We start from the raw sequence: 21,761 nt of genomic DNA on the forward strand, positions 1-21,761 counted from the left end.
TGGATGGATGGATGGACGGACAGACAGACAGACAGACAAGGTGGTGTGATAGCTCAGGGGTTAAAGATGCTGAGCTTGTCATCTGGAGAGCTGACAGCCTGGGTCCAAGACTTGAACTCTGTGCAACAGGGTGAGCTCCTGTTATTTGCCCCAGTCCTGGGCACCAAGTAGTTCAAAAACATGCAAAGGCAAGTAGATAAATAGGTACCACTTCAGTGGGAAGATTACAGCACTCCACGCACCCTTGGCACATAGCTATGCTGGCCACACAACCACGGAAATTGTTTTCAGACAACGCTGGCTCTCTCGGCCAAGAAATGGAGATGAGCACCGTGCCCTAAAGTCAGACATGACTGACAGGGAAACCTTTGTATGTATGTATGTATGCATGTATGTCTGTAAGTATGTAAAGGTTTCCCTGTCAGTCCAACTCTAGGCCCTCAAGCCTTATTTCAGTAGGCCCTCAAGCCTTATTCAGCCTTTTTCAACTGGGTGCCCTTCAGCTCTGCTGAGTATTCCCTAAGGATTCTGCTATTCTTTTCATCTTGTGAAACGGGGGCACATCTAAGGAAAACAGACTCAAACCACAAGGACGCTCATCCCTGATTCAGCATGTTAAGAGGAGACACAAAGGCACAAACCTTGCATAACACTCTGGAGATCACCACTTCGATTTCTATTTTGACCCATTTCAGACATAACAAAAAGCTACATCTTTTATACTGTCTATTGTTAGAAAAATTGGGGTTTTTTTATGACCATGTCACCAGCCTCCTTTGTGGCCAATGCTCCATACCTCCTAGAAGACTGAAATTTATTTATTAAAAAAAATCTATAACTGTGGTTTATAGATTTGGACACATTATTCAAAGACCTAGGTTCCCTGGAGAAGGTCTTATACTGGGAAAGGTGGAATGAAAGAGAATATAACAACGTTGGGAGTGCTGAAGGGCCTGGTTGGAAACAAGTCATTTTGGAGAAGGTCTATCTATGTGGTTCCTAGGAGTCAAAAAAAAAAAGATGGAACATCATCCATCCATCCATCCATGGTAGAAGCTGTCCGATGCACCTTCATGCACCATATGTTTCATGCCTATCCTGTACTTTTTTAAACTATAAGTAATGAATATGCTTGCATATGAATCCATCGGCAGACTAACGGACTCTTGAATTTTTAACCAAAATACCGGGAAACATAGACCACCCACAGATAAGCTGACCTTCAAAATGTTCTGGGTTTTAATTTTCACAATTGCCTTAAACATGGGTAATCCATGGATTATCCATTCTTCATGGTATTTTTGTTAGTAAGAGTCACCTTATCCCCGGATGGGCTTAGCTGCAAGAATATATGGGATATATATGGGTACTTTAAAAATAAGTATTACGCTTCATACTTGCAGATATGCCCATCTGTGGATAAGAATGTCAATTTTTTGTGGTGTGTTTTGACATTTAAATTCTAAAATTCTCAGTTTATTCGCAAGAATATAACTGTCAACCGTCCCATTCAGTCATCTTCTAGCAAAGCAAGACTCCTGCCCATTTGTTTTTGCCAAGAATATACCTGACTGAGGCTTAAGTGGTTACAGAAGCAGCGTAAGTTGAATCTGAGGTTTTCCCCACGCAAAGAACAGAAAGTAAATTTTCCTCTCTCCCCCAACACCCCCCCCCACTAATTTGCAAATGTCCATTTAGGTGTTTGTATATTGTTTAGGAAATAGGTTCTCAATTCCCAGCTCTGCCTATGGATAGTTGACCTTGGCTGACTGAAGCTTCTCATAAGGTGCGGATGGGATTACATCCCCCGCCCACTTCTTCCTTGCATTCCAATCCTTCCCCCTTCCCTCCACCCACCCCTCCCCGTTGCTAATGTCAGGCTGACAGCTCATGAAGCTTGGATAGGAGAGATGCAACAGTACATTATGAGTTTTATTTGCTGTATCTCATGTATTTTTAATTATGAGTCTTGGACTGTAAATAAACAATTTCAGCGCAAACAAATCTTTTAGTAACTATGTTCTTAAATATTTTTAGACCTAGGAGTCATATTGCCCCACCAGCCTTACGACAACAAGATGCACATCTTGAGTATCCAAAAAAAAGTCAGTAATCCACAACTACCGGTGCACTCCAATACACTGTATTTGTCAATTAGAAGACTTAAATCCAGAAACACCCACTGATATCAGCTCAGCAGTTGCATAAGTAACTTTGATGTAAAAACCCAGTGGAAAGAAAATTGGATTACTGTTATCCATGTATTTCATGCCATTTGCTAAATAAATAATTTTTAGACTCCACTGCACTTGTTTTTCTCCTACAAGTTGTCCTCCACTTATGACTACAACTGGCCCCAAAAATTCTGTTGCTAAGCAAGACAGTTGTAAACCGAGCCTTGCTCCATTTGATGACTTTTCTTGCCACAGTTGTTAAGTGAATCACTGCAGTTGATAAGTTAGTAACTTGGTTGTTAAGTGAATCTGACTTCCCCATTGATTTTGCTTGTCAGAAGGTTGCAAAAGGGGAATCACATGACCCTGGGACACTGCAACCGTCATAAATGTGAGTCACTTGCCAAATGTCCAAATTTTGATCACATGACCACGGGGCTGTAACAACAGTCAGAAGTGTGAAAAATGGTCATAAGTCACTTTTTTCAGTTTGAACTGTCTCTAAATGAACTGTTGTAAGTTGAGGGCTACCTATATATGTCTGTGCATATATGTATGTGTGTGTCTACACGTATGCACGCACAAACACACACACACACACACACATAAAATGATGTAATATTTCTTTTATTCAAGATTGTATTTGTATCTAGCCTTAGGGCTGCAAAAAAAAAAAGAATTGAATTGAACATAAGCAAATCAGGGCAAAGCACAGGTTTATACAGCTCCCCTCTCCTCCCTTTAAAAATGGGAGAGACCTCCAAATTTTCACTTCTGCATATCTATGGAGATTCTCAGTCATCCAGGTGATGGTCGTCCCAAAGGTGGTTTTTCAAAAGGCCACTGGTTGGTTTCCTTGAAAACATTTCACTTTTTCATCCAAGAAGCTTCTTTAGTTCTGACTGGATAACTGGCTAGACTGGGTAGCTAATGACTGATCTTCAGAGTGCTAACTAACGATCAGATGACTGCAAAGAATATAAATCCTTCTATTCTCCACCATTCAGTCAGAACTGAAGAAGCTTCTTGGTTGAGAAGCAAAACATCTTCAAGAACACCCCGCCCCCCCCCCAAGAAACTCCAGTTGCCTTTTGAAAAGCATCTTTGGAACAAATTTCACTTCTGCATTTCCAGCCGTGGTTTGGCAGATCAAAATTCCTTTTTACTACAATGGAAGAGAACCAAGATGGACAAATGTTTTATTTCAGAAGCTGACCTAATCTCTCCGACCACCCTTCAAATAAATCACTGGGGCATTTGACGGTGATAATACTTTAGCCCTGGCATGACAGTTTTTGATTTCACAGCTGTGAACAATTTTTTTGAATGAAAAAGGAGAGAAGGAAGAATGGTTCAGAATGAGATAAAAATAAATAAATGCTTATTGTATCTGGATTAAGTAACTGTGTCTTTGAACAGCTGCTTTTATTATTTCAAAGTGAGAAACACACACACACACACACACACACACACACACAAACAGAGTTTGTGTCTTTTGTTTCTCCTTTGTTTTTGTTACACTATCAGTTGAGGGGAAAAATACTATTTCCAAAATATACAAATACTGCATTAGTTAAAAAAAAGGATGCAAATCTTTACCCTTTTGTGGCTTGGCTGTGAAAATCAATTACTCTCACAAAGAGAAATAGATAAGCAAATTTTGGGTGAAATGAAGCATTGATCAAACCCTTAGATAACTGAATGCAATATGATTCCTCATTTACCAAATTTTGTTGAGTTAAATGGCAGAGTTTATATAGGACAACCAAAGAAAGATACAATAAGCCAGTTACACAGAAGCTAAAATACAGCAAAACAGAATGCTGCCTAATAGTAAAATTTTAAATGAAAATTCTAATCAAAACCCAAAATATTAAAATATGTTATAATACAAAAATAATGAAATGCTTTTTACAGCATTGATTTTAATTAATTTCAATTAATTTTAAGATATGTGGACTTAAACTCCCAGAATTCCCTAGCAGCATGCTGGCTGGGGAATTCTGGGAGATGGAAGTCCACACATCTTAAAGTAACCAAGGTTGAGAAACACTGCTCTAGTCTAGAGCATCTTGTCGTCACTTTAGTAAAAATGGTCTTATCAGGCAGATCCCCAGGTCAAAATTTGAATTTGTAGGAAAGCTAATCTGCTTTGGCTCTGCTCTACTAGTTGCCAACTCTGGTTTTAAAAGTTTCATGGTCCTTTCTCAAGATTGTTACTCCAACATGCTTGTAAGGCCGTGGAGTGATCTTTGAGTCTGAGGTATCCAATAACACAGGTGTCCTCAAACGTGACCACTTTAAGGCTTGCGGACTTCAACTCCTGCAATAAGAAGACTCTAACTTCCTAATAAAGTGGCATTAAATGGTTTATTTTATTAGATTTGTAGGTCACTTTTTCCTGCAGGAACCCAAGGTGGCATACACAGCATTATATCCTCTCATTTTTCCCCCCACAAAAAACCCCTGTGAGATAGAATAGTCCGAGAGAAACTTACAGGCTCCAAATCATGAAGTGAGCCTCCGTGGCTCAGGGTGACACAAATTTGAGCCTCCTATCCCTGATCTACCCTGAACCATCATCCCCAACCAGATTTCAGCAGAACAAAATAGATAAATGAGTCATCCATAATTTGCCTTGACTGCAGCAGCTCAAAGAGTTATAATTTCATTTTATCTCCAAAACCACAACCCTATAAGTAGGCCAAACTGAGAGAGATGGACTAGTCAAAATGTCCACAGACTGAGGGGTGTCCCCTGGTCCTAATCCAGCACCTTGCCCACTACTACATCACATTGACTGGTGCTTGTTTTACTCAGAAAACACAATGAATCATAAACTAGCAGAATATATTTTAACCCATGTGGCTCACTCAGTGGTCTACTTTTCATGCCAGAGAATTTGGTTTGAGTAAGTCAGCAGTTCCCAACCTTGGCAGCTTTAAGATATGTGGACGTCAACTCGCAGAATTCCCCAGCCAGCATGGCTGTTTGGGGAATTCTGGGAGTTGACGTTCACATATCTTAAAGCTGCCGAGGTTGGGAAACACTGGGTTAAATGATGATTGTTAAATCAGGTAAGCAGGTTGTGTGAATGTCTTCTGGGAACATGAGACAAGGATTCCGAACATATCTCTTGGCTCTATTCTGGGATATTGTGATAGCACTGAGATACCACTGACAGCAAAATATGTTCACAAAGCAGAAAAATCAGGAGGGCAAGGCCAAAAGGTGCCCCCTTCACCCTTACCGCACAGGGCAATGATATGACTGCTATCTTCATGCACAAACTTCTTGGTGACAGCTTCTTCCATTATTTGCTTGACCTGAAAATAAAAAGAACGTAAAAGGTTATTCATAGAAACTGAAACTGGTAAGACATAATGGCCTGGGTCCGGGATATCTGAGGGAACACCTGCTGCCGGCATCAAGTTCCCTTCGTCCAGTGCGCTCCCACAGGGAGGGTCTTCTCAGGGTGCCACCGTTAAGAGATTGCCGACGGGTAACACCCAGGGATAGGGCCTTCTCAGTGGGGGCGCCTGCCCTTTGGAACCAGCTGCCAGTGGAGCTGAGGACTGCCCCCGACCTCCGTTCATTCCGCCGGGGCCTGAAGACCTGGCTCTTCGAGCTCTCTGGCCCAGGCTGAGGATTAATCTTATTTTAATTGGGGTTTTATTTATACAGGGATAAATTTAATCTTTTTTAAACTTGGTTTTTTAACTTTTGTATTTTTGGTTTTTAATTACCCTGTAAACCGCCCTGAGTCCTCCGGGAAAGGGCGGTATCTAAATGTAATAAAATAAAATAAATAATAAATAAATGTCCTTCCAAGTCAAACTAATGGAGGATTTTTACATAGGGTTAAACCAGCTTTTTCAAATCTGGTCAATTGAGATATGTGAACTAATTCTCAGAATCCCCCAGTCAGTATGCCAGTATGCCAGTATGCCAGTATGCAGCACGGTCAAAATAAAGCATTTACTGATTTTACACGTCTTTGCTATTTTATGCAGGTCACAAAATATATTTTAAAATACAAAAGTATTTGAAAGGCTAATAAAAGACAAGTTGTTTAATTCCTGCCTTCCCTCAAGGAACTCAGTGGTTTACACACAAATTACCTTTCATTGTATTCACATAAAAATAACGCCGTGGGGTAGGTTTGGTTGGAAGGGGTAGATTGACACAAACTCAGTTTGTTTCTATAGCATGCTAAAGGTAGATTTCAACCTGGATCTCCCAACTACAGCTGTTTTATTTATTTGTAAAAAAATATTTTAGTCCATGTTTCATTGAAAAACAAGAACAACAAAACATCCCAAGTACAGTGACTCACTCTCTCCTGGCAATGACTTGCTAGGATTTTCAGCAGGAATATGGTTTGTCATCATTTGCTCTGTATTTCTTTTAACAACCGGAGATGCTAGAAATGGAATCTTCTTCAACCTCCGAATGCAGAAAGTCAAGAGGTTGACTTAGCGTTGGAGGTAACGTACCAAAAGCCACTTTGATCTAGTGGGGAAGGCAGCAGATTATAAACCAGGAGGCTGCCTTAGGAGGCTGGCTGGGTGACTTTGGACCAATCACCAGAAAATAGAGAATACTAGTCCCACCTTAGCCATGAAAGCCAACTGGATGACTTGGGGGGTCATTCAACAAGAAATGGAAAATTCTAGTCCGGCCTTAGACATAAACACCAGCTGAGTGACACTGGGTGACTTTGGGCCAATCACCAGCAGATGGAGAGTTCTAGTCCCACCTAAATCATGAAAGCCAGCTGGGTAACTTTAGGCTAACTCTGAACCTACCCACCTCACAGGGTTGTTGTGTGAAAAATAGGAAGAAGGAGGTGAATTAGGTATGTTCTCAACCTCGGGTTATTTATACAAGTAATAAAGGTGGTGTATGAATAAGTAAATACCTAGACTGCTTATCTTCTGCCCTATCAGCATTGCCTACACACACTCACACACAAACACACTCTCTGCTCCAATTCACCTTCAGCCTTTCTTAATATCAGTACTTAACAGAATAACAGAGTTGGAAGGGACCTTGGAGGTCATCTAGTACAACCCCTTGCTCAGGCAGGAAACCCTATACCATTTTCAGACAAATGGTTGTCCAACCTCTTCTTAAAATTTCCAATGTTGGAGCATCTACAACTTCTGAAGGCCAGCAATTCCACTGATTAATTGTTCTCACTGTCAGGAAGTTTCTCCTTAGTTCTAGGTTGCTTCTCTCCTTGATTACTTTCCATCCATTGCTTTTTGTCCTGCCTTCAGGTGCTTTGGAGAATAGCTTGACTCCCTCTTCTCTGTGGCAACTTGTATGGATTTTCCCCGATAACAACTATATCTGATGATAGCTTATAGATCAGAGGGCAGCTGATGTTCCGTTTGGTCAGAAGGAACAATAAGATGCAATAAATAAATATAAATAGCAACAGCCATTACGAGCCTGATTCAAATGGTTCTTTGCTGGAAGCAGAGAAGCCCATGTCAAATGGCAAGCAAAAGCAAACATCATTAAGAACCTTTAAACCTTTTAAATAGTCATTTAAAAAAAAAAAGCATACAGCCCACATTGCTCGTCCATTAAGAGAAGGGAGAAAAATACCTGGAACAGCATGAGTAACCTATTACTCAGAAAGACCAGCTAAAAGCCAGAAATTAGCAAAACAATTTATATTTTTCATTAGACATTTTCACCCTAGGAATTGTTGCTGCATCCCATTCAATGCCTTGAAGATACTGATGTCAACAGAAGAAAATCAAACATTAATAAATAAATGCCCAAGATTTGGTCATTCTCACCTCAAAACTCAAAATACATGAAGCAAAAAGAACAAATCTTGCAAGAATGCAGCACTTTTCCCATATTTGGGGGGGGGATTCTGGAAGCTGAAGTCCATCAGTCTTAAAGTTGCCAAGGTTGGACACCCCAGCCCTAGAGCTTCAGAGACAAAAGTAACTTAACAACAGTTGCGGTGTGCTATAAGTAGCCTATGGTTGAGAGGAAATAAATCCCACAGCAAACAAACTTATCTTTGGCGGCAGCGACACTTGTGCCATTTGCCAATGTAAACAACAAAAATTCACTCAGCCAAAGATAATCTTAGACTGTTGGTTCCTTGCCACGCAATATCGATCCAGAAGGGAGGGGAAAGTATCCTTCCAGAAACTAGTTCCTCTGATCCACAGAGAAATAGCGGATGGTGGAAGTGTTGCTTTTTAAGAAATAGGAAACATTAGCAAATGAGATGGAAAAACTTCCAGTGTTGGAGCATTCACCGCTTCTGGAGGCAGGTTGTTCCACTAATTAATTGTTCTCACTGTCAGGAAGTTTCTCCTTAGTTCTAGGTTGCTTGTCTCCTTGATGAGTTTCCCTCCGTTGCTTCTTGTCCTGCCTTCAGGTGCTTTGGAGAATAGCTTGACTCCCTTTTCTTTGTGGCAACCCCCTGAGATATTGGAACACTACTATCATGACACCCCTCACCCTTCTCTTCATTAAACTAGACATACCCAATTCCAGCAACCGTTCCTTATGTTTTAGCCTCCAATCCCCTAATCATCTTTGTTGCTCTTCTCTGTACTCTTTCTAGAGTCTCAACATCTTTTTTTGCATTGTGATGACCAAAACTGGATGCAGTATTCCAAGTGTGTCCTTACCAAGGCATTGTAAAGTGGTATTAACACTTCACGTGATTTTGATTCTATCCCTCTGTTAATGCAGCCTAACACTGTGTTGGCTTTTTTGGCAGCTGTAGCACACTGCTGGCTCATATCTAAGTGATTGTCCACTAGGACTCCGAGATCCCTCTCACAGTTGCTACTATTCAGCAAGGTACCACCTATACCTGTGGTGGCGAACCTATGGCACAGGTGCCACAGGTGGCACGCAGAGCACTCTCTGTGGGCACGTGCACTGTTGCCCCAGTCCTCGGTCTTCAGCTGGGTTTTATAAAACCTTTCCACTTTAGGCCTCCGCTGACTTGTGCAAAAAAAAAGGTTCAATCAATCAACCAATTTCAACTTCTTGCGGGGAAAAAAAAGATCTCGCAAAGTTGGAATTGATTGATTGAACTTTTTAGTCCCACCCAGTCTGCCGTTACCACTGCAGCCACACCTACCCAATGGGCCACGCCTACCTGATACCCGACGATACATAAGTGGGTTTTGGGTTGCAGTTTGGGCACTCGGTCTCTAAAAGGTTCGCCATCACTGACCTATACTATACCTGTACATTTGGTTTTTCTTGCCCAAATGTAGAACCTTACTTTTTTCACCGTTGAATTTCATTTTGTTAGATAGCGCCCAGTGTTCAAGTCTGTCCAGATCCTCCTGTATCTTAAGCCTATCTTCTGGAGTATTGGCTATTCCTGCCAGCTTGGTGTCGTCTGCAAATTTGATGAGTTCCTCATCTATCTCCTCATCCAAATCATTGATTAAGGTGTTGAAGAGCACTGGGCCTAGAATTCTGAAGACCCCTCATCTAGGGGCTCTGGATACTGGTCTTCTCAGCACTCGGTTGACCAAGTCAACCTCAACCCCGCTCTGTGTGCACAATCCAAGTGATAGTCCTTACAAATTAAAGGGGAGATGGCTTTATAGCACAAGGTGATGCCATTGCTCTTGGTGTGCTTGACTGGGGTTCAAATCCCGGCTGCTCCTTTTAAGAGACAGTGGTCTAGTGCAGGGGTCCCCAACCCCCAGTCCGTGGACCAGTACCGGGCCTAGGCATGCCAGCAACCGGTCTGCACAAACAAGCAAAGCCCCATCTGGGGGATGCAGGCAGCATACAGAACCACACAATTCTGCTCAAGACAAACGGATCAGCTGGTCTGTTCTGATGAAGAATGTGGGTAAGGGGGTTTATCTAACAGCCTTCTTCTACTGTGGCATACCTGATCATTTAAGAGATTCTATTGTGCATCTAAGGGACGCGGTGGCTCAGTGGGTTAGGACGCTGATCTTGTCGATCAGAAGGTCGGCAGTTTGGTGGGTCGAATCCCGAATGCCGTGTAGCAGAGTGAGCGCCTGTTACTCATCCCAGCTTCTGCCAACCTAGCAGTTTGAAAGCACGTAAAAATGCAAGTAGAAAAATAGGGACCACTACGGTGGGAAGGTAACAGCGTTCCGTGCGCCTTTGGCGTCTAGTCATGCTGGCCACATGACCACGGAGACGTCCTTGGACAAGCGCTGGCTCTTCGGCTTTGAAACGGAGATGAGCACCGGCCCCTAGAGTCGGAAACGACTAGCACACAAGTGCAGGGGAACCTTTACCTTTACCTTTATTGTGCATCTGGAGACAGTTAATGGCCATCCAACCTAGCCACATAGATAACCCTGATCCTTCAGGATTCTGTCTTGCCTCCTTTTAAAGTCAAGCAATTCAGTAGCCTTCCCCATATCAATGGGAGTGCAGGCTAAACCTTGGTAGTTATGGAAATCTGGCTGGAGAAATAGCAATTAAGTGCTATTTGTAGATGCCTGGGGTGGAGGGAGACAACAGAAAGGAAAGGTTTTCAGTGACAAAGCCTATTCTTTCCTGGGTGGTAGGTAGCTAATGGTAGGTTTCTGGTAGATGGTAGCCATGGTGGCGCAGTGGTTAGAATGCAGTATTGCAGCCTAACTCTGCCCACTGTCATGGGTTCAACCCTGACCGGCTCAAGGTTAACTCAGCCTTCCATCCTTCTGAAATTGGTTGGGGGCAATAGTGCTGACTCTGTAAACCCCTTAGAGAGGGCTGTAAAGCTGTATATAGGTCTAAGTGCTAGTGCTATTGCTAAGTGCTATTTGTGTGTTGCCATTTAAGTGCAACAAAAAAAAACCCCTGCCCCTAATATTTTACTAACAATAGAGATTGGTAATAATATTCATAGTATGTGTATTGGCTAACCCTGCTGTCTTTATCTTCACAGTAAATCTGTTACCTTACAGGTTAACTGGACTTTTATTCTCTGTGAATGGATCATTCAATAGCCAGCAGCATCACCCACAGGCAATTGCCTCCAGGCACTTCTATGTGTTGGATGAAGTCAGCTGCAACTTGCAAAGATTTTTGCCTGGTCCTAAAATGTCTTAGGTGGAAAAGGTGTTGCCAGATTTTTCCTTATTTTGGATTGCCACAGACTTTACATCCATCTCCTCCTACAGCCGTGGTGGCGAACCTATGGCACGTGTGCCACAGGTGGCACGCAGAGCCCTCTCTCTGGGCACATGCACTGCCGCCCCAGTTCTAGGCCTTCAGTTGGGTTTTATAAAACCTTTTTGCTTTAGGCCTCCATTGCCGTATGCAAAAAAAAGAAAAAGGCTCTATCTATCAATCAATTTCAATTTCTCATGGAGAAAAAAAATCTCACAAAGTTGGAATTGATTGATTGAACTTTTTAGTCCCACCCAGTCTGCCGTTACCACTGCAGCCACACCCACCCAATGGGCCACGCCCACCCGGCACCCGACAATACATAAGTGGGTTTTGGGTTGCAGTTTGGCCACTCGGTCTGTAAAAGGTTCGCCATCACTGTCCTACAGAGTTCAAAGTCAAGAATATCTCCATGCTTTGAGGAACCACCACGTAGGCAGAGAATGAACACCATGCAGGAATGTGTGAAAAACAAGAATGAAAAGCCAGTTTGATGTAGTGGTTAAGGTGCTAGTCCAGAAAACAGGAGACCAGGAGTTCTAGTCCTGTCTTAGGCATGAAAGCCAGCTGAATGACTTTGGGCCAGTCTCCAGGAGACCCTGAATACTACGTGACCGGCCCAATTTTATGACTCTTTTAGTGAATGCTATGGTTAAATGAACTCATTGTTTGCTATGGCATGATCCTGTTGACAAATGGAAGTGCCATAAAACACAATGACATGATCACAGAATGCTGCATAAATGTGGCTGTGTTGCTGAGGACTTGACGTTTGGTCATGTGACCACAGAGAGGGGTGACCATCATAACTTTGAATTTGGATCATACGTAGCCCAAAGGTCTATGGAAATGCTCAGTCACCCAGGTCATGGTTGTCCAAATGGTGCTTTTTCCAAGAAGCAACTGGATTTTCTTTGCTTTTCCTTGAAGACGTTTCGCTTCTCATCCAGGATGCTTCTTCAGTTCTGAAGCTTCTTCTTGAGTGAGAATCAAAACGTCTTCAAGGAAAAGCAAAGAAAGTCCAGATGCCTCTTGAAAAAGCACCTTCGGGACAAGTCAGTTCTAACTTAGAAGTGTCGCTAAGAAGCCAGTTGAGTAGCATCTGTATTGTGATACAGATAGTCCTCGACTTACAACTGTTCATTTAGTGACAGCTCAGCGTGACAACAACACTGAAAAAGTGACTTATGACCATTGTTCACAGTTACAACCATTGCAGCATCCCCGTGATCATATGTGTTGTGTACCAGCCTGCTACCGGCCCTGCAGAAAAGGCAGGGACAACCCCTTTACAAACGGCAAGAGGCTGGAATTAAGCCTGCCAAATTTATTAACATAAAACAGAGCAAAACAAGACACCAACCATGAAACAGGAGCTATGAAACAGGAACTGTTCAAGCGGAAGCCTTCAGCAAACCAGCCCTCCCACGCATTCCCCTTTTATACAGTTCAGGGCATGGCTTCTCTCTGCCTCCTTCCGAGGTGCCCCATTGCCTTCCTTTGTTTACTCCTGATTGACTGCCTCCTGCGTCGGGCGTCCTTGAACAGGGCCAGCTGTGGGTCATCTTCATCCATGCTGTCAGGCTCACACAGCTGGGTCTCTGTCGTGACCAGGTGGGAGGGGCCTGGCTGAGGGCTCTCATCAGCAAGCTCTTCAACACCCCCCTCCTCCTCTGAGTCGTCCGACCCAACTGCCGAACCCACAGGCTGACCCTGAATCACAACAATGTGATCAAAATTCAGATGCTTGGCAACTGGCTCCTACTTCTGACGGTTGCAGTGTCCCGGGGTCACGTGATCCCCTTTTGCAACCTTCTGACAAGCAAAGTCAATGGGGAAGCCAGATTCACTTAACAACCAGGCTACTAACTTATCAACGGCAGTGGTTCACTTAACAAATGTAGCAAGAAAGGTTGTCAAGTGGGGCAAAACCTATTTCACAAGTGTCTTACTTAACCACAGAAATTTGGGGCTCAGTTGCGGTTGTAGGTCAAGGACCACCTGTATAGCGATTGTTTACCTTGGCAGCTTTAAGATGTGTGAACTTCAACAAACGCAGAATAGCTGGCTGGGGAATTCGAGGAGTTGGTCACACATCTTGAAACTGCCCATGTAAAGAAACTCTACGGCAACATCTGCGGCCAGCCCCTGTGTTACATTTTATTGTTCAACACTGATCAAAATTGCTTTGAGGCCGCTTGGCAAGGAGAAATACGGGAGGAAAGTCAATCCATCTCTTTCCTGGCGCCGTCCATACACAGCTAAGAATTTGTCTGCAAGAGAAATTACAAAGCCAGATTATGCAGAAGCTTTGGGGAGGCCTAAGTGGCAGGGAGGGTGGCAATTTGACATTCAGTTTGACTTTTGGAACAGCACAATTTGTTAAGGCTGCAGAGTTCTTGAAAACGTTCAAGAAAAAAAAAAACAACGCCATCCAATCCATTCTCTTTAAATCAGGTAAAGCTTGTAAGCCGCCCTGAGTCTTCGGAGAAGGGCGGGATATAAATGGAATTAAAATAAATAAAAATAAATAAATAAGCTGTTGAGGTTTGACTCTGGCTAGCGGTTTTTCATTTACCCATCTAGAGTCCAGTGTTTCTCAACTTGGGCAACTTTCAGAGGGGTGGACTTCAACTCCCAGAATTCCACAAGCTACCTGGGCAATTCTGGGAATTGAAGTCGAGCTGGCTGAAAGCTGGAGTTAGAAAAACACTGCTCTAGACTATTTTTGATGGAAGAACTTTTATTTTCCAGATAGAATTTTTTTTAAAAAAATATATATATATGAAACCACACGTTATTTCTGGGATGTTAGGGGGCTTCCTCCTGGAAGTTTGAAACTATATGGTTAATGCTCCAATTGTATTATTTGGGTTTCTGTTGTTGAAGTTAGGAGTAATTCATTTTATAATTGTACACTACCTGGAGTAGCTGGTAGTGAGTTGGTCAGCCATGCGTGTATGTATGTATGTATGCATATGCCACCCAGATGCAGAAAATGCAGGGTTTCTATTTGTAGTAGCAGTACAGGCAGTCCTTGACGTACGACCACAATTGAGCCCAAAATTTCTGTTGCTAAGTGAGACATTTGTTAAATGAATTTTGCCCCCTTTTACGACCTTTACTGCCACATTTGTTAAGTGAATTATGGCAGTTGTTAAGTGAATCTGGCTTCCCCATTGACTTTGCTTGTCAGAAGTTCTCAAAAGGGGATCACATGACCCCGGGACAATGCAACCGTCATAAATATGAACCAGTTGCCAAGCCTCTGAATATTGTTCACATGACCCTGGGGATGCTGCAACAGTCTTAAGTGTGAAAAACAGGCATAAGTCACATTTTTCCATACCGTTATAACTTTGAACAGTCTGTTCTGTTCCAGTCTATGACCAGTCCTGTTTGAATGTCAGGGACAACCCCTTTTTATAGTCAACAGGCTGGAAAAACCCAACCAAATTTATTTACAAAGAAATCAAAAGTTCAAACAAGAGTTAAACCAAACGTTCAAACAAGAGTTAAACCAAAAAGTTCAAACAAGAGTTAAACCAAACGTTCAAACAAGAGTTAAACCAAAAATTCAAACAAGAGTTAAACAGGAATAACAGACCAGGACTCTAGCAGAAGATCTTCAAATGGTTGCCTTCAGCAACCAGCACCTCCCACACCTTCCCCTTTTATCAGCAGTCCCAAGGCGTGGCTTCTCATTGCTTTCTCCTCCTCTCACTGAGTTGCCTCATTGCCTTCCTCTGTTCTACTCTGCTGGATTGCCTCCGGCTCCTAGCGTCCCTGAATAGATCCAGCTGTGAATCATCTACATCCAATACCTCATGCTCACATGGCTGAATCTGAGGAGGAACATGACGGGAGGAGCCAGGCTGAGAGTCCTGCAGTGCATCCAGAGCCTCCCTCTGATACCAAAGGCTCTCCAAACCCCTCCTCCTCCTCCTCCTCTTCAGAATCATCAGACTCAGCTGCTGGTATCACAGGCTGACGCTGAATCACAACACAGTCACTAAATGAACTGTTGTAAGTCAAGGACTACCATTATAGCAGAGAAAGAAATCCATTGTGCTAAACCATACTGTAAAGTCACCATTGTTGTGCTTGGTTTGCCACCAAGTATATTGTGAAGTTCGCAGATGATACAACAGTAGTGGGCTTCCTTCATGATGACAATGTAGAAGCCTACCGCAAGGAGGTTGACAAATTGGTGAACTGGTGCAAGGAAAACAGCCTAGTTTTAAATACTGGAAAAAACAAAGAAATCATTGTTGATTTCAGAAAAGGCAGGCACAGCCACACTTCTCTGTGCATAAATTATTCACCTGTGGAGATGGTTACCAGCATCAAATTCCTGGGGGTGCAGCTAACAAGTAGGCTGACTTGGTCGCTCAACAGCGAGGCACTGGTGAAGCAGGCACAGCAGTGCCTGCATTTTCTGCGACGCATGAAAAAGCTCATCTTCCTTCTCTTATTCTGACCACTTTCTACAGGGGGACGATCAAGAGCATCCTGTCATACAGCATCACAGTCTGGTTTGGAAGCATAACTGCTTCAGACAGGAAGGCAGTGCAGAGAGTGGTGAGGATGGCCAAAAAGATCATTGGCAGTTCCCTCCCTCCCATCCAGGACATAGAACAGAAACATTGCTTGAGTAGGGTCTGTAAGATTAATTGGGACACTACACACCCTCTTCACGGCCTGTTTTCCTTGTCACCTTCTGGGAGGAGGGGGCTTCATGGTATCCGCAGCAGAATATCCAAATTCAGTCATAGTTTCACTCCATACAGCATTAACCTTGTGAACTCTCAAGTTTCTTCCTTCCGTTATATATTCAAGATGGACAGTATTTAATATTTGCTATGTATATGTAGGGGTACGGGTCTATACCAGGGGCAGGCAACCTTGGCTCTTTTATGACTCACGGACTTCAACTCATGGAGTTGAAGTCCATGAGTTATAAAAGAGCAGAAGTTGCCTATACATATGCTGTATATAGTATGTTTAGGTGTGTGTGATGTATGTGTTTCACTTTGAGAGCAGGCAACTACATTTCATTTTTGATGCGTGCCATTGTGCCCACAGTAAAAAAAAGTGACAATATACGTTATCTTATCTTATTGAAAGAGCAGAAGGACCAGGTTAGGGACAGATCATCCCAGAGAAAATCTATCTATGTAGTCATTAGGAGTCAATGATGACTTGATGGCCAATTCAACAAAATGCCACTCTGGGCAGTGTGCAGCTATAAAATAAACATATAGGGAACGGTTGCTGGAATTGGGTATGTGTAGTTTAATGAAGAGAAGGGTGAGGGGTGACATGATAGCAGTGTTCCAATATCTCAGGGGCTGCCACAAAGAAAAGGGAGTCAAGCTATTCTCCAAAGCACCTGAAAGCAGGACAAGAAGCAACGGATGGACACTAGTCAAGGAGAGAAGCAACCTAGAACTAAGGAGAAACTTCCTGACAGCTAGAACAATTAACCAGTGGAACAGCCTGCCTCCAGAAGCGGTGAATGCTCCAACACTGGAGGTTTTTAAGAAGAGACTGGACAGCCATTTGCCTGAAGTGGTATAAGGTTTCCTGCCTGAGCAGGGGGTTGGACTAGATGACCTCCAAGGTCCCTTCCAACTTTATTATTATTATTATTATTATTATTATTATTATTATTATTATTATTATTATTATTATTATTATTCCTCTCCTAGCTTCAACAACAGAAACCCAGATCACATAATCAAGGCATAACCATTCAACCTGAGCCCCAACTTGGCAATGCAATGTATCTAATGCCACAGGAAGGACCTGGAGAAGTTTCTTTGCTTAATTAGGTGAGACCAACTTCAGCTTAATTTCTGTGTTTGTAGTGTTTGGCATTTCAACCTGCGTCTTCTGCTGCTTCCATAAATGTCCACAAAGAGTCTGTTTGGCATAGTGCTTCAAGACACCAGGCTAGATACTGGGAGAGCATGAATTTCTAGTCCTGTCTTAGGCACGGAGCCAACTGGGGGATCTTTGTGTCTCTCGTTCTCTCTCAGCCCTAGAACCCTTTCTTTCCATCAGAGTTGAGCTGGAAGGGACCTTGGAGGTCTTCTAGTTCAACCCCCTGCTCAAGCAGGAGGCCCTGTATCAGTGGTGGCAAACCTATGGCACGGGTGCCAGACGCTGGACTCAGAGCCCTCTCTGTGGGCACCCGCCCCATGCCTTGGAGATGGCAACTGTCCCTCTACAACCAGCTGCCTGCTAACTTGCCGAGGTCCCATCTGGCTGAATGCATCCTGGCATGGCTGGTTTCCCTCCCCCACCACCCCGTCCCTTCTGGCCTCGCATGCTCTCCTTTTCCCGGGCACGACCCACTGCATCGCCTCTTCAGCTGTCGGCCGACCATCCATCTTGGAGGCGGCTTCTTGCTGGCAATGGGCTGCGGAGCCCCAGAGTACGTTGGTCGAGGGGCCGGCAGGCTTTGGCTACTGATGGACACCGTCGGCCCCCATGCGTTCACTGGCTTCTATGTGCGAGGGCTGATGGTGTCAGGCAGCAGCCGCCCCAGCCCTTGCCTTGCCTCATGGCAATGGCACCCCCACCCTGCCTCGCCTCACCCCACAGGATGAGTCTCCTGCCTTCTGCCACACCTACCAGAGGCCCCCCCTGGATCTCCCCCAACCCTGCCTCCACAGGTGTCCTTCCCCACGAGCAACATTGAGGTGACCACGCCCAACCTGGCCACACCCACCCAATCTTCCACGACCATCGCAGCCACACCCACCCAGTGGGCCACGCCCACCTGGCACCCAGCGATAAATAAGTGGGTTTTGGGTTGCAGTTTTGGGCACTCGGTCTCTAAAAGTTTCGCCATCACTGCCCTATATTATTTCAGACAAGTGACTGTCCAGTATTTTCTTTAAAAAAACCCAGTGATGAAGCACCCACAACTTCTGAAGCCAAGCTGTTCCACAGGTTGATTGTTCTCACTGTCAGGAAATTTCTCCTTAGTTCTAGGTTGCTTCTCTCCTTCTCTCCCGTCCATTGTTTCTGTTGCTTTGGAAAATAGGTTGACCTCCTCTTCTTTGTGGCAACCCCTGAGATATTGGAAGACTGCTATCATGTCACCCCTCATCCTTCTTTTCTCAAGACTGACCACACCCAATTCTTTCTTTGTTCCCAAGAAAATTCCCTGGACTTAGAACATAGAACACAGCAAGGGAGAAGTTTGTCTTAATTTGGTCCATGATTGATGAACTGATGTCTCCTGCTGTCCAGGGTGCTTCTTAGTAACCATCTCCAACTCCCTAAGTCAAAAGCATTCATCTTCTTGGCTTTTAAATTAAACAGCTGTCAAATTTGCTCCAGCCTGAGACCAGGCAGCTACATAACAATCTACTTCTGAGAAAAAGAAAGTCCAGGGTGACATTAACAACATGGATGGCCATCTACATCAGAGGTTCTCAATCTTTTATATCTTAATTTCCGCCAATTACTTGAAGCTGGGTGACATCAGGATGGAAACAATTTAATGGCATTGCTTTTATTTTTATCTTTCATAATTACTGTTATTGCTATAAGCTATTCAGAATGCTAGACGGAGAAAAAAGATGAGATTCAAAATTGGGAGAAAAGCATGTTTATGTGCTTGTTGCTAACAATAGATAAAACTTAACTTTCATGAAAAATTTATACCGTATTCCAGGATTGGCATCCATTAGGAGGCATTATTGCAAGCACGAAAAGCTGCATCTAGGTTTGCTCACCACATTATAAAAAAGATTGTGGAAAGAGTGCAGAGAAGTGCAACAAAGATGATTAGGGGACTGGAGACTAAAACATATGAGGAACAGTTGCAGGAATTAGGTACGGCTAGTCTAGTGAAAATATGGGCCAGGGTGACATGGTAGCAGTGTTCCAATACCTGAAAGGCTGCTACAAAGACAAAAAAAGGGGATTCAAACCTATTTTCCAAAGCACCCGAAGGCAGGACAAGAAACAATGGATGGGAACTAATCAAGAAGAGAAACAATCTAGAACTAAGGAGAAATTTCCTGACAGTGAGAACAAACAACCCGTGGAACAGCTTGCCTTCCGAAGTTGTGGATGCTCCATCACCTGAGGCTTTTAAGAAGAGACAAGTGTTTGTCTGAAATGATATATATATATAGTGTCTCCTGCTTGACCTCCAAGATCTCTTCCAACTCTGATCTTGCATGTTCCACGACCCTGCACATCACCCTCATCCAGAGCTAGCAGCTCAGAAACCAAGAGGAGTAAGCTGCCCTCTCCGGTGACCACAGCTCTGAAGAAAGCAATAGGACCATTGGACCGAAGCCTCCAGAAGATAGATTTGTGGTCTCTTTGGTCAGAACGTTAGACACGTGGATGGGGTGCCAGACAGCAAGAATTTCTCCAGGCTTTGCAACTGGGAAAGGACGTCAAGAGTTATTGAGAGCACCAAGATAAATAGCAGGAAATGCCCATCAAGGCAATGAATGGCAACAGGACATACCATATGGACTTGTGGCAGCCATGAGATGGATATCATGATTGGATCTCTCCACCTTTTTTTTTGTTGGGCAATTCTGTTATTCTATTATTCTCTCCTCCAAATCACATCAGTCTCTACTCATTCATTTGGATTCCACCATCCTTCAGGAAATCGCGTGGAGACTTACAAGTCCCTTCTCTTCCTCGGTGGGGCTTCACAGCCAAGAATGAGAAAACACAGGGGGGGGGGAAACAAAACCTACCAACTGTGTTTTCTGCTGCAACAGCTTTTGAACAAAATGTGGACCTTCTACATACTGTGAGCTGCCTGGAGAGCTTAACTTCCTTTTTTCCCTTTTCAAGTTGTGTTACTCACCAGGCAGCTGGCAGCAGACGAGTCGGGAAAGCAAGCAGGCTTGAAATACAGACGATGTGTGAACGCAACTTGAGCAATCTGGGAATAATCATTTCGCTGCTGCTTTTTGCCAACGATTGACTCCTAAACTCATTCTGATTCAGTGTTTCACAATTTTCCCTCCAGAAATAGTCAGACCTGAAGAACTGAAGTCAGAATTGAAGAAGCTTCCTGGATGAGAAGCGAAAAGTCTTTAAGGAAAAACAGAGAGAGTCCAATTGCCTTTTGAAAAAACACTTTTGGGACAACCGTGATCTGGATGACCAAGAACCTCCATAGAGATTTCGGATGTCCCATTGTTTTAGAAAAAAATACAAGCCAGGAGGGATGGGTACATTTCCTTAATGGGCTACTGGTAGTCCTCAACTTATGACCACAATTGATTCCAACATTTCTGTTGTTAAGTGAAACATTTATTAAGTGAATTTTGCCCCATTTTACGATCTTTCTTGACACAGTTGTTAAGTGAATCACTGCAGTTGTTACATTAGTATTATGGTTGTTGGTATCTGTTCCCCACTGACATGTAAGATGATCTCAAAAAGGTGATCACATGACCTTGGACACTGCAAGCATCCTAAATATGAGCCAGTGGCCAAGCATCGGAATTTTGATCATGTGACCTATGAAGACGCTGCAATGTTAAGTGTAAAAAATGGTCGTACTTTTTTAGTGCCTTAACTCTGAATAGTCATTATATAAACTGTTGTTTAAGTCTAGGAGAGGGGTAGGCAACCTTGGCTCTTTTATGACTCGTGGACTTCAACTCCCAGAATTCCTGAGCCAGCCATGCTGAGGAGAAAGGGAGAGGTTTTCCATGCTGAGCCATGCTGGTTCAGGAATTCTGGGAGTTGAAGTCCACGAGTGATAAAAGAGCCAAGGTTGCCTACCCCTGACTCTAGGACTACCTGTAATGCAACTTTTGGAAAAGGACAGCACCCTTCAGGTCTAGCCTAAATCTTGAAGCAACTATAAACTTGCAACACCAAGCATTTACAATTAGAGTCCTCGACTTACAACAGTTCATTTAGTGACTGTTCAAAGTTACATCACTGAAAAAAGTGACCTGACCGTTTTTCACTTACGACCACTGCAGCATCCCCATGATCATGTGACCAAAATTCAGATGCTTGGCAGCTGGATTGTTCTTATGACAGGTTGCAGTGTCCCAGGGTCATGCGATCCCCTTTTGCGACCTTCTGACAAGCAAAATCAACGGGGAAGCCGGATTCACTTAAACAAGCCTGTTACTAGCTTAACAACTGCAATGAATTACTTAAAAATTATGGCAAGAAAGGTCTGAAATGGGGCAAAATTCATTTAACAATTGTCTCAGTGAGCAACAGAAATTTTGGGCTCAAGTGTGGTCGTAAGTCAAGGACTATCTGTTTCTTGCATCATTAGAAGCATGATTATTATGACTTGTGAACTCTGCTTACTGCAACAGCAAATACTGGATAAATGATTTCTGACGAGATATAAACTGGATGAGATATAAAGCAGATTTCCAGGGTCTCCTTGCAATCTTATTTTTCCTCTTACTGATACTA

General features: G+C 43.4%; 1 protein-coding gene across 6 annotated transcripts in view; it reads right to left on the reverse strand.

The window, feature by feature from the left end:
- The window catches only part of SGSM2 (small G protein signaling modulator 2), a 136,401-nt gene that overhangs the window by 105,597 nt on the left and 9,043 nt on the right, over positions 1–21,761 (reverse strand). For all 6 annotated transcript variants that reach the window (XM_083379680.1, XM_083379677.1, XM_083379679.1 and 3 more), the window contains exon 2: positions 5,425–5,500. In XM_083379680.1, coding sequence (XP_083235806.1) covers positions 5,425–5,500 — 76 coding nt within the window. The remainder of the gene's footprint in view (positions 1–5,424; positions 5,501–21,761) is intronic.

This window comes from Vipera ursinii (genome assembly GCF_947247035.1).
Source record: "Vipera ursinii genome assembly, chromosome: 1".
NCBI lineage: Eukaryota > Metazoa > Chordata > Lepidosauria > Squamata > Viperidae > Vipera > Vipera ursinii.